A 13,792-nucleotide genomic window follows, 5' to 3' on the forward strand; every position below is an offset into this window, starting at 1 on the left:
TATTTGGAAGAACAAATGGCATAATGTTTGTGAAAGTTATTTTTACTGAAGAAATGTTTTTCAAAAAATTATTTAGAATATTAAGGATTTATCTCTAATTTCCAATAGAATCTACAATGACAGTAGACATGTACAATTATACAACAGAATTATGAGATCTTCAGATCATGATGTAATAACAGTATATCAGGAATGGCTAATAGTAATATTGACTATAAAACCTTTTATTAGAGTCTAAACAGTTTAAGGAGATACTTTTTAGTTAAAATGAGATTTTTAGTGACATATTTATTCAAGAGGACCATTGATTTGTTCATATCCTCTCCTATTCTAATTATTTGCAACTATGGGGTTTTTGCTTTTAAAAAGAATGAAGTCACTCAAAGAGTAATAACATAATCTCTGTCTCTCTCGTTCTTCTATTTATTTAGTTTTGTTCCTCTTTATCTGTTAGTGTGTTCTCTCTTTTCTGTGAGGCTGGCCTGAGTTATTATTTAAAGGAAACTAAATCCGTGAACTGCTCTGCTCTTTCTCTTTCCGCAGTTTATCAGTAGTCCAGTCATATTTCGTTTACTGGGCAAGGATTGAATCATCTGTTGTGTCTCAACAGACACATAGCAGCGCCCATTCTGACGACCGCACGGAGCCCAGATTACTGATGCCAACCCTTCAGCAGAGGCTGGGTGATGTTGAAGGAGCTGCTCCAGGTACAGCTTGTCATTGTATTTGCCAGGCTGGTTGTCATCATTATTTTTACAGTTATCTATTTTCACTTAAAAGTTACTACTGCCAGTTTCCTGTCCTTGCAAAACAAGCAATAAACACCTGCCGTGGCCAACTGCAGCAGTTCTTGGGGATGTGATAACGCAGCAGTGAGAGGGAGGGAACGCTTGCAGTTGCTTTGTTTGTTGCAGCAAACACACTTTGTCTGGCTCAACCTAACACATTAAGTCAGGCCCCGGGGTGGACAGTCAGAGCTGTGCTGCAATACCAAAAAACAGCATACACGTCTTCCCCCAACATTTACTAGTCCTCACAATATTTCTGCTGTTTTCCTTAGTCCCCTGAAGCTACACAAGGAGCACAAAAAAGAAATGAGCTTTTCTTCATCTTTTCTCATAAAAACCATCTAGTTTTTATTGTTACTTTTCATGGTAGGTAGATGGCTCTTTGCAACCTGGGTTGGAGAACAGAATCAGGAATCACTGTTTCAATGGGAAGGGATTTTTCCTTGCTCACTACATGGCTTTATATTCCATTAGTCCATGAACTCCTGAAAAAAGAAAAGAAAAGAAACAAAACAAAGGAAAACCACTAGCCAGCTAGAGGATGTTTGACCTACCTGAAAATCCCTGGTGGTATGGAACTCCTTTTTATTGCTTATTTCTAGTTAAGTGCTATGAACACAAGCACTCGTAAAAGCATCCAGGCACATGCACACAAGACCCTACCCTTAATCCGTTCGTTCTCCTCTTCCCTTATTCTTTCCTTTACTCTTTGCTAATATGTTAAGGCCGGAATCCAATCAGAATCCCTGCCTCTTCTCAGTCTAGCAGACCCAGGTACAGAGACAGTGGGACCACCCTCCGTTCTCTGCCTTTGTCCCACAACCTTTGTCTTCTTCCATTACCCAGCACAACTCCTCCAACCTTCCCACCAAGACACTCCTAAAAGCAGAGTAAAGATCTCGGAGCCTGAGACCGTGGCCTGGAGAAGACCCTGCACCCCTGACATATGTTTGAAATCTCATGTTTTATTTTATGAATGATGCAAATGTCATGTTTTAATCTCAAGTATAACCACATTTGTTTGAACATGAATATGAATAAAAGTGAAGCTTCAAGAAGAAGTGTCATGTGGAGCCTTGGGCCTTTCTATGCCTGACTCCACTGGAAACCTTGCCTGCTGGGGGGTCGCAGCCTCCAGCCCAAGCAGTTTACAGAGTAACTTCCTCATTACATTGCCCACATTCCTCTCCTTCTGGCCCCAGCCTGTCTTCCCCATTCGTTCTACTACCCAAACCCTAGTGATTCCCAAAGGAAAAAGAAACATGTATGTATGCATGTGCATGCATGTATGTATTTATGTGCGTGCGTGTGCGTGTGTGTGTGTGTGTATGTATTCTGGGAAGTTTATCTTTGTACAGTTAAGAAATCTATTTCACCTTATTTCATCTAATAAAGTGAAATAGGTTTCTTAACTTACAAAGAATTCAGTAGGCAAGTATAAATTATAAATTTTCAAAATTGGGAAAGTAGTATATTGTATATCTGAAACTTATCTCCCAATAGACCAAGACACTTTGAGTCCTCCTCCACCCCATTAGGTACGGTCTACTTTTATATTTCAGTGCCTTGCCTTCTGACACTTCCTCAAATTGGACTGTTCCACACGACAGTTCTCTGCATCTTTCAAGGCACAGTTCAAATATCTCCTTTGTGAAACTTTTCCTCATACTTCTTGGTAGGCAAGTATCTTAGTCTATTCCGGCTGCTATAACAAAACATCCTAGACTGAATAATTTATAAACAACAGAAATGTATTGCCTACATTCTGGAGGTTGGGAAGTCCAAGATGAAGGTACCAACAGATTAAGTGTCTGGTGAGGGAGGGATGATCTGTGCCTCAATAATGGTGTGTTCTTGCTGTGTCTTCACATGATGGAAGGGGTGAACAAGCTCCCTCAGTCCCCTTTTAAAAGGCTAGTAATCCCATTCATGAGGGCTCCACCATCATGACTTAAGCACCTGCTAAAAACCCCACCTCTTTACACTATTGCATTGGGGATTTGATTTCAACATGTGAATTTTGAGGGGGACACATTAAGACCATAGCAGCAAGTATAATTGCTTCCTTAGCTCTGGTATTAATTGATTAATTAATTAATTAATTTTGAGACAGAGTCTCTCTGTTACCCAGGCTGGAGTGCAGTGGTGCAGCCTTGGCTCACTGCAACCTCCACCTCCTGGGTTCAAAACGATTCTCCTGCCTCAGCCTCCCAAGTAGCCTGGAATTACAGGCACGTGCCACTGCACCCTGCTAACTGGTGTTTTTAGTAGCGAGACAGGGTTTCCCCATGTTGGCCAGGCTGGTCTCGAACTCCTGACCTTAGGTGATCTACTTGCCTTGGCCTCCCAAAGTGCTGGGATTACAGGCGTGAGCACCCGGCTTCTTTATTAATTTAGGTAGTTTGACATGTAAGGGTGTCTCTTCCCAGTTTTGAGTTCAGGGACACCAATTACAAGTCTGCATTATATTTGCATCTCCAACAACTAGAACAATGCCCAGCACACAGTGGGTCTACAGGAAATATCCAAATGCTCTTAGAGTTCAGGCAGGAATTTGAAACTATCAGTTTGCCATGTTCTGTATGTCTGGGCTAGGCTTCTTTGTTCTTCACCTCAACGTTTTTGAGTGTTAAAAACATTGGAGCAAAGGGGTACCTCCTCCACCCCCATAAAGAACCTGGAGCTCTGGCCAGAGAAACTTCTGCCAACACTGTTTTGGTCAATGCCATCATGTCATCCTCATCATCATTGTGGTAAACCCTCTGTGCATGTTGCCTGTGTACCTGTGTGCCAGGCACCTGCTTCACGCTTCCACATCAATGAGTTCATGTCAACCCCTCAGCAATCCTATGCTGGCCTCATTTTGCAAATGAAGAAACTAATGCTCTGGGAGGACTTCCCCAAAGCCAGGAATTAGTGGATGACTGAACCCAGACAAGAATCTGACTCTAAAACCTGCACTTGCTTGCTTGCTGCTCCATGTGAAGCTCTTTCTCATGCTCTGGGCTGTTAGGTTAGCCAGTCACAGATGGGAAATTAGATGGTGGAGGGCAGTGGAGGGCAGTGATCTCGTCTCTTCTCATAGCAGATGTTCAAGTCATTATCACCAGGGAAAGAAACTTCGAGTGTTAATATTAGGGCAAGAAAGACCTAGGGCTTTGAAAAGTCTTGATTTGTGGGATTCCACTCTTTTTTCTAGCTAGAAGCAGTTTTTGGCAGACGTGAAATAAATACGGTGGTCACAGTGCTTTCTGTGTTCCCTGAATGGTGGCTGTTAAGAAGATACAAGCCCAGACAGGCCAGGGACTCACTCTCTAAAAAGATATAAGCCCTTGCGTGGTCAGGGGCTTGTATGATCAGGCAGGTCATCTTTATGCTGACACTTTTAAGTGCCTCACACTTAATGGTCTCTTCTTGAGGCACATTAGAGTCACTGCTGTTTACCCCCTGATCATAGCTGTTTGTACCAATCGATGCAGGGAAAATGCTCTCACTCACTCTGCGCTGTCTTTGGCCCTCTGCTTAGCTCCCAGGGCCCCCATCACTCTTCCACAGCAGCACACACATGTCTTTGCTGTTGCCCTTCCTGGAGCTGCAGAGGAGGACAACCTAGATCCTGTTCCTGCCAGTATTTGGGTGACAAAGTTTCCTGGGGATGCAGAGACTCTATCCCAACCATCTTCACACACAGCCACTGAAGGCAGCATCAACCAGCAACCCAGCGGGGACAGCAATCCGACCCTAGAGCCGTCCCTGGAGGTCCACAGGCTGGAGAGGCTCGTGGCTCTCAAGAGAGTCTCCTCAGAGAGTTTTGCTCCCAGCCTTAGCACCCATCACAGGTAAGGGTGATGGGTGGGCCATTCAGGACAGGTGATGGGACTAGGCTGAACACTGGAGTGCATCATTTTGAGTCTGACAAAAAAGATCTCAGCCATATTTTTTCTTAAGTGTGTGAAAAACCCAGGATGTAGAAGGGCTACTCGTCAGAAGGACTGGGTATGATAATCACCCAGGGAAATTATTCTCTTGGATGGGGTGAGATCTCTGAGATGCTGTTATAAATAAAACAAAACTTTAAAAGTGGCTTTTTATATTTTAAATATACTTATAATAACAATATAGAAATGTATATTTTATATAAAATAATAAGCGACAGCATTTGGTGAGTTCTTTGCCACCATTCTCACTCATCTCTCCCCTTCCTCTTCTCTATGGTTCCTGACTCCAAACTCAGAAGTTTTTCAAGTGAATCTGATGCCGTCTGCATACACAACAGTGGTAGGAAACATTGCTTTTTGGTCCAAAACTTAATGACCTGTTTTCAGCCCTTCCATTCTTCCCTTTAGAACTCAGGAGGATCCCAGCTTTGATTCACTGGAAACTTGCCTGTCCTCAGATGGTGGTGAACAGGTAAGAACCTGAACTGTGAAGTGGGCTTGCGACTGGTATTTTGATCCTAGAATGGTCAGTTTCAGGCTGGGAAATCAGAGCTATTAGACTAGTGGCCAAAGTTAGAGAGAAGAAGGCAAAGTACAATATACACACAGTGTCTTTCTACTAATCAATACGTTTCCATTATATGCAGTGTCTCTGAAGTGATCGGCAATTGTAGAAATTGATGTTTTAGTGACTTGTCTTCTCACTTAGCCATAGTTAATAATTACTCTCTTCTCTCCTCCTCCATCCCTCCTTCATAACATTGACCTCAAAACGCCATGTATGGTCCCAGAAGTTAGATCAATGGGCAATATAAAATATAAATGCCCACTGATTTACTATTCCTTTGAAGTCTTAGAAGGAACACAAAATAAAACATGGTGTAATGTTCTTACTTACATTTATCAGAACCTACAGTGAGGTTAAATGGTCCCTCTTGCATGGGTCCTATCATAAAAAGACACACTCAAAGCTTTCATCCATAGAAGATGATGCAATCACCCATTGATATTTTGGTTTGGAAGCCTCTTAAAGGACCCTAAGCTTATTCTTGTAGCTGGTTTCCTTGTTCTCTGTGGGGTTTCCATTAGCCACCCCATCCCCATCAATAACAAGTGCATTTGTATCTAGTTGGGCATTTTACTTTGAGCTCCTTTAGTAGCAAGAAAGAGATTGGGTTTTCAGCTGCTGCCTGGGAGTCTTTAAGGAACCCCAGTTAGTTACAAAATTCAGTGGCAGCTTAGGAGGAAGACCAGTACCTTTGACTCTTTTTTCCCTTTGTTTTTCTAGGACAAGACGAAGGCCTCTAACAGGACCATGACACAGCCTCCTCTGTCCACTGTCCAGCTTACCTATCCCCAGTGCCTCTGGTCCTCTGGAACTTTCACAGGGAAGGGGGCCGGGGCAAGCAACCCAACCCCTGTCCTCCAGACCTCTGGCATTTCTGGGCTACCTGCTGCTGGTGACCAGTCAGAGGCATCCAGGGCCTCTGCCGGCTTCTTACCTCAGTCAAAGTACAAGGAGCTGAGAGCAGGGAAGGGAGATAGAGAGGGTGGAGTGGGATACCCTCGGCAGACCAACCCACCGCCTGACACTGGGCTAGAGGGAGCCCAGGCCCCTCTGGGGATCCAGCTCAGAACTCCCCAGCTGGGAATTCTGCTTTGCTTGTCAGCCACCCTGGGCATGGCCCTGGCCACTGGCCTTCGCTACCTGCACACCCAGTATTGCCACCAGCAGACAGAAGTGTCCTTCAGTGAGCCCGCTTCAGATGCTGTTGCCAGGAGCGACAGTGGTGAGACTGTGCACGTCAGGAAGATTGCGGAGAACAGTTTTGTTTTGGTTCAAGCAGAGTACAACTGGATCACTCCTTCTGTGGGCAGCAAGAAAACAGTCCTCTGAGAAGACTGTCACCCCAGACCTCTCAGTGGCCCTCCTTGGGCCCTGGAGAGTGTCCCAGACAGAGCACAGCTAATGAGAATACCTGATGAAGACAGGGACTCATTGTGCCTCTGTTAACATGCAGTTAGTGGAGGAAGCCGGGAGAGGACAGTTTCATCAACAGAGGGAGTTATTCCTGAGCTTTGTTGTCTTAACATCTGTAATTGAGCTTCCTTTATTCTTTTTGCAATTAGACGTTCTGTTTGAAGACTTAAACTCAACACAATGAATATTGTATAACCCGCTCATTATCTAGACCCCCGTGGCCGCTAAGCTTCCTCTGTTGCCTTAAGGAAGCCGTAGAAATAGAAATACTGTCCCACCTTAGTGTCTCATCTCTTCTAACTCTTTGGGAAAAAAAAGTAATGTTGGGTTGTGTCTCCTGCAAGAAAAAGAACTGCAGCTCTCACTTTGCCTTCCTAAACCACCCCCAAAGAAGTTTTCTTTTCAAAACTGAATTCAACAACTTGCTAGAGTTCTGATTTGGATGACTAGGTGAACGCAAGGGTATTTGGTGTTCTGGGCAACTCAGCAGTCTGGCAAATCCACCATGGAAATTGATCCAAAGTCAGGAAAGTTTTTGAGAGCTTGATTGAACACATCTTTAGGAAAACAAATACATGCAACACAAGGCCATAAACACCAGAGTGGGGTAAGCAAGCCTTTTCATCAGGTGTAAATGGATCTGAGACCTCCCATCCATTTACACTTGATGGAAAGATTCGTGTATCCCAACAGCTAGCAGACATACTACCTTTTGCCAAAGGTCAGGCTGAAAAACATTATTATACCAGCATAGTTTGAAGAACAGTCTTTACTTGTCTTTTCAGGGAATATCAGGAAGAAAGCTTCATGGATGAAGGCCATCTATCTGATCTCATAACCTTATGAAGATTGCTTTGATTTAACAGTGGCTCCACAGATACTATCTGAGGTCAAAACAACAGATCTGAATACAACTCTTAAATATGCTCACCTAATATAGCACATTGGAATTAGCTGCCTTTTCAGAGTGAAACCTATTATAGAGTCATCATTCATTTTAATGCAGAAACAAAAATCACTACAAATTCGGAAAGGATATTTGTTTATTGAACACCTAATTCATACAGGAACTGTGCTAAGAAATTTGCATATATCTCCACATTTAACCCTCACAAAAATTTAATGAGGAATAAGTTCAGTAGCTTTCCAAGGAGAATGAGGCTTTCCTTATACCTCAATTTAACAGTTTTTAAAAACTGAGTGTTCAGGAAAGAGACAGCTCCTGCCTTTTCCACACCTCCCTTTAGCTCATTGGTCATCAATTCCAAGACTCTCTCCTCCTGGATTCTGGGCTAGATAGCTCTGTTCCCTGGCTTCAGTCATTAGATGCATGGAGACCTAGGTAATTTGTGCATTCACAAATGAAAGTGTTCTAGGAATGCTGTGGAAAGAAACAAATGTACTGTAGTCTAATAAGGCCACAGATATCCCTTCTGCATGCCTAACCCTCTAAAAGACATCCTCCCCAAGAAGCAAACAAGAGACCCCATTAGTGGAGAGCTTTCATCTGGCCACATCACATCAGAGTCAGATGCACCATGTATGCAACTTTTTTTAGATCTTTTCTGTCTAAGAGAGAATTTTCCTATGTAAACAGACTGTTTTGCTTATCTATTGATGTGAACAAATTACCTTCAGGCTTAGTAGTTGAAAATAAAATCACCACCACCACCACCATTTATCATCTTTCATGATTCTGGGGTTGCCTGGGCTCAGCTGGGCAGTTCTTCTGCTCTCAGTGTTATTGAATGGGATGGGGCAACCTAGTTGACTCCTTCACATGGCTTGCAGTTGGTGTTGGCTGCCAGCTAAGGGCCCAAATGGGGCTGCTGAAGAATGTGGGAAGCAATATGTTTCTGTTCTTTGTGTCTTCTTATGCCATATGGTGGCTGAGTTCCAAGAGGATGTGTGCCAAGCACACAAAACCAAAGGCTGCATATCTCTTAAGACCTAGCCCTTGGAAGTTGTCATAGTGAGTCACAGGACCAACCCTCATTATTCAAAAGGAAGGGCAACAGATTTCACTTTTTGATGGGAGAAGTGACAGAGGATTTGCAGCCATCTTTAATTAACTTTCCCTTCTGCTTAGACTGCTGATCTGCCATGGGGGGATTGTGTGAGACTTGAAGAGATGCCATTCATCCCTGGGTGATGAGGGAGGTGAGAGGAGTCTCCAGATTTCAGGGTCAGGTATTTTCTCTTCTCCAGTTGGACTTCCAGCTTATACAAAACAGTAAAGTGATGCAGAAGGGTTAGCCAGATCTCTGAGCCTCATCTTCCTCATCAGAGAAAAGGACGTCACAAAATCATTCAGCTCTTTTGGTTGATGTAAAGATTGAATGCATACACAATATTTACCTATCCATAACCAAACTGACATACCATTGTCGTTAATGTTATCCTGAAGCTGCAACACTGTCTTTACATGTAGCCCATTTAGAGAAATTCTGTGATCATGAAAAAAAGTCACTTTCTTTCTATGACAAATTCTCCTCTTCTTCCTTTTTTTTTTTTTCTGAGATGGAGTCTTGCTCTGTCACCAGGCTGGAGTGCAGTGGTGCGATCTCAGCTCACTGCAACCTCTGCCTCCTGTGTTCAAGCAATTCTCTTGCCTCAGCCTCCTGAGTAGCTGGGACTACAGGCACGCACCACCACGTCTAGCTAATTTTTGTATTTTTAGTAGAGACAGGTTTTCACCATGTTGGTCAAGATGGTCTCTATCTCTTGACCTTATGATCCGTCCACCTGGGCCTCCCAAAGTGCTGGGATTACAGGCGTGAGCCACTGCGCCCGGCCGACAACTTCTCTTGAAGCAACCTTCCCACCTCACTTCCCTGGCCCAGCCACTTGAAGGCCACACGAGTTGTCATGGTAGTCACTGGCAACAATTCCTACCACGTATCAGATATTTTTTTGCTGCAGCATTCTGACTAGACTCTTTTTTGGCCAGGGCAGCTGGAGTCCATGGGCCTATACTCAAACTATGTAAGTGATCGTGAAGGTCCTCTAAGCTTCACAGAAGCCCCAGAAGGGAATGAGTAGGAAGTGTTAACTTAACCTGAAGGCTCTTACTAAAGCACAAAGCCATGAAAAGTAAAAAAAAAAAGAAAAAAAAAAACAGAAGAAGGGAAAGGACTCAAATACAACATCTTAAAATAGTTTTTGTGTTTTGTAGGAACAGCTACAAAATTGCTCAGCCAACCTCTTCTTGGAGGAAAGAAGGTATGGGGCTAAACACACATTTGAGGGAAAATGATGGATAAATAATTGCTGAAAACTCTTTATATTTTAAACTAATGCTCTTATATCTATAGTGCTAATTTAATAACTACACACCATGGGTAGTGGTAGCCTTAATCTTTTTATATTCAGAGACCATTTTTGATATTTCCAATTAATTTTTTCCCGTAGATACAATTTTAGTAAAGTACAACTTAATATTTGACTGTAGCTTGGCTTGCTGTCCCACTATTGAGGCTATCTGCATTAATTTGCTGTTATGCCAGTTTGTTTTCCTTAAAAAAAAAAAATTTTAATTAGCAAAAAAAAAAAAAAGTCAGCAAACCAGTAAATATTTAGACATGTGTCACACTTTATTTGCAAGTTATCTGGGAAGGGCTGGCAATTTATGAATAAATTTCAGATGATGGCCATGTCCTCTCCCTGTTTCAGACTTCCAGTATTAATCAGTAATCCTAGCCTTTCTGGGACACAGACTGTGTGTTCTGATTTCATTTCACTCCAGCCTATCCCTCTTCCAAAAGTGGCAAGAAACTTCTTTTATTCAAGTGAAATTAATTTGCATTAATTTGTTTTATTAAACTTGAGAACTTCTCCAGACTTACAGTATTCTGAGCACTCTACACCATCTGCCCTGGCATGGTGCAAAACCAGGGGTGGTCATCTCTGGCTCCTGGTTTAGCATATCAGGAAGGCATTTGTGATAAAAGGAAGACTAGTGTTTTGTTTGTTTATTCTGCTCTTTAAATGCACAAAGAAAATGGGAGCGTTTTGAGACTCCTGTTCTACCCATGACGATTGAGGCCACCAGGACAACTATAACCTGTCAGATGCTTTCCTGAGATTTTTTGCTTTCAAAACATAAATCAGTTCATGTTGCTGTCTCTGAATTCCCTAATGGTTTTCCATCTCTCTCAGAATAAAATATGGACATCTGATTGGGCTATGTCCTGCGAGAGCTGGCCCTCTGACATTGCCCTGTTCCTGCATGTTCACTGTGCTGCTCTGGGCGCTCCGGGAAGCTCTGTGCAGCTCCCTTGCTCTCCTGTTGTCTGGAACCCTGTTCCCCCAGGCATCCAGCCTTCAGAACTTTCTTCTAGAGCTGCCTCAGCAGAGAGCCTTCTCCTGACCATTGCAACCTCTAATCAACCTAGGCTCCTACACTGTTTAATAATATTGATAGCACTTATAACCACTTGAGTCATATATTTATCTGTGTTTGTTTATTTTCTGCCTTCCCCAGACACAGATGCTTCATAAAGACAAGGACTTTGTTTTATTCACTGCTATATTCCTAGTACATGGCTTGGAGTCCACTATTTCTAGTACATAGTAAGTAATCAGTAGGTATGTGTTACATTTGTAAGTGAAAAGTTCAATACCGGTGTTACTATCACCAGCTCTTAGTGTAGATTAAAGTTAAATATATGGCACCTTGAGTAGCTCCAGAACACTTGGGAATCAGGCAACGTAAGTTTCCCTCCTAGAGGTGAATTAAAAAGAGTTCTATGGGTGACTGTCCTCAGTGCAGGAAATGCTCTTATGTCTCAGATCCAAGGCTCCAGGGAGTTCTCGGCAGGGAGGAACCGAGAATAGACTTCCCTCTCAATCTGCGCTGGGGCAGAAGGAAGGCTGACTGGAGTCTTTCCAACTCAGAAGCTCCCCATGAGCAGCTTTCCTTCAGGTTACATCACGTGGTGCAGGGTTTCTCAGCCTCCATGCTATCACCATCTGGGGTTGGATATTGCTTATTTTGGGGGGCTGTCCTGTGCATTGCAGGATGTTTAGCAGCATCCCTGGCCTCTACTCAATGCCAGTAGCTCCCTCCTCCCCAGTTGTAAAACCAAAAATGCCTCCAGACATTGACAAGTGTCCCCTGGAGGGCAAAATCACCCCTGTTAGGGAACCACTGGTCTAGGAAATAAGGCATGTAACTATAGGCCCCAAGCTGAAGTGGCATTTCCCACATGATTTCCACACCCAGGGATGGAGTGGGCAGCACTGAGATGGAGAACTACAGGGCTTACAAATTGGAGTGCCTTTGAAGGTCTTCTGACTCAGTGGTTTTTAAAAACCGAGTCAGTAAACCAATAAAAGCTGAATGCTTTAGGGGAGGTTTGGGGATATCTTCCCCTCCTGTTTCCTTCTCCCAGCCTCCCTTTTGCCCATTGCTTCAGAAACTCAGGGCTCCAACAAACAGGGATTGAAAACCATGAACAACGCCTTCAGATGAGGAGAACAAGGCCACGGAGAGGTCAGTCCAACAGCAAGTAAGTCTTGGGGAGTCCTCAGATTTCTTCGACCCACTCTGACTTCCAAAACCACTTTTCCTTCCACCATACTTGGCAGCTCATTTATTCTCTTGGATCATGTTAGGTACTGTAAATATTTCAACAGATCCAGAGAGAGCCAGGAATCAAGCAGAAAAATGGCCTGGAATGATCACTTTACAGCCACCCTGGGAATGAGGAGGATGATAGGACACTGGAGACTGGTCAGTCATAGTGAGTGAGGCCTGGGCATGACCTGCCAGGCTGTGGCAGGGCCCCAGCAGTGGGCCAAAGGGAGGAGAGACAGCAAGGGAGGGAAGGGCTGTCGTTATCCCAGGTAGGAGCTCACCAAGGCAAGAAGATGTTTCTCATTGGTTTACAGCCACCATCTTGAACTCACTGCCTTCCTTCCTGTGGGCTCTGCATTTTCCTTCCTTCAAATGGCATCTTGGGAGCATCTTCCCCCCTCACCTGATGATAGATGGCTTCTGCAAAGTGTTTTGTTGCTTTATATAGGGAAGAGGGTGCCTGGAAATACATTCTATTGGATAATAAAGACTGTATTTCCCTGATTTATTGTCCAGCTACGCAGGGTTGTCTGAGAGGCAAGGAACCAATGGAGACATACATTTTGACTAATGATTAATTATCATATCGAAAGTCATATTTTCCTATCAACTGATAGGCAGGAAAAATAGACTAGAGCTTGCTAGGTTAGCACCATGGGTCACAGATGTTGCCTCTGCATTTTCAGATTATATTATCCATTACAGGCGGCACCTTCTCATTTAAAAACATAATTTGTTGTTCTCCCAGACGAAAAAAAAAGCTGACATTTCACATGCAAGCCAAAGGTTAGAATCACTGCACAGGGCCGCATATGGAAGTACATTAGGATGTGGTGTCCCTGAATCAAGGACACCAGGCGGCCAGTGCTGGGAGAGATGTAGAAGGCAGTGACTTCTGATCTTTATTATGCAAATGTGCAGCCCCCGAGCCAGGCTGTTTAACCTCATCAGGGGAAATGTCACTGATCATTTCAAGCTCCAAATGTAGCACAAGCATTAGTGCTAGTATGTTATTATTGTTATTATTATGATTTGGCGGGCATATGGAAGCCCAAGCCCTCTGATTTAAGCTCAGTCCCTGCTTGCTCAGACCCACTGGGATTGGACATAAACTCCTCTTGATATTAAACAAACAAATATCTTTTTCTTTCTCTTTGTAATGCTTATTGGTGAAACATTTTCAGGTCTGGTTGTCTGCCAAACATGGGTGAGGATGGTGAGAGCTTCATGAAATGCAATCTCTACCCCAGAGGCTTAGTGACAGGGTGCCTTCTCTCTCCTCCAGGGCTCTATGCCTCAGTGGCAGACGCATCTAGAGGAAGCATAAAGAATGGAGTAGGGGCAGGAGAAAGGATGGATCGGGGAGTGGAAATGGTAAGGAGGATTGAAAAGAGAGATGCTGCACGGGCTTACAAGGGGAAAGTTCCCTTATTCCCACTTGCGGGTCTTTGCTGTCTCAGAGCCATAAAGGAAACTGAGGACCTGCCGAACAGGCAACAGAGAAGAA

General features: G+C 43.6%; 1 protein-coding gene across 3 annotated transcripts in view; it reads left to right on the forward strand.

Moving 5' to 3' along the window:
- REELD1 (reeler domain containing 1) overlaps positions 1-12,789 on the forward strand; it is a 39,189-nt gene extending 26,400 nt beyond the window's left edge. For all 3 annotated transcript variants that reach the window (XM_054554548.2, XM_054554547.2, XM_024246286.3), the window contains 8 exons: positions 544-707; positions 4,315-4,627; positions 5,135-5,198; positions 6,015-8,867; positions 9,883-9,929; positions 11,191-11,279; positions 12,125-12,217; positions 12,345-12,789. In XM_054554548.2, the coding sequence (XP_054410523.1) occupies positions 544-707; positions 4,315-4,627; positions 5,135-5,198; positions 6,015-6,623 (1,150 nt within the window). In that variant the 3' untranslated portion in view covers positions 6,624-8,867; positions 9,883-9,929; positions 11,191-11,279; positions 12,125-12,217; positions 12,345-12,789. The remainder of the gene's footprint in view (positions 1-543; positions 708-4,314; positions 4,628-5,134; positions 5,199-6,014; positions 8,868-9,882; positions 9,930-11,190; positions 11,280-12,124; positions 12,218-12,344) is intronic.
- Positions 12,790-13,792: the final 1,003 nt, after the last annotated feature.

This window comes from Pongo abelii, chromosome 3, assembly GCF_028885655.2.
Source record: "Pongo abelii isolate AG06213 chromosome 3, NHGRI_mPonAbe1-v2.0_pri, whole genome shotgun sequence".
Lineage (NCBI taxonomy): Eukaryota > Metazoa > Chordata > Mammalia > Primates > Hominidae > Pongo > Pongo abelii.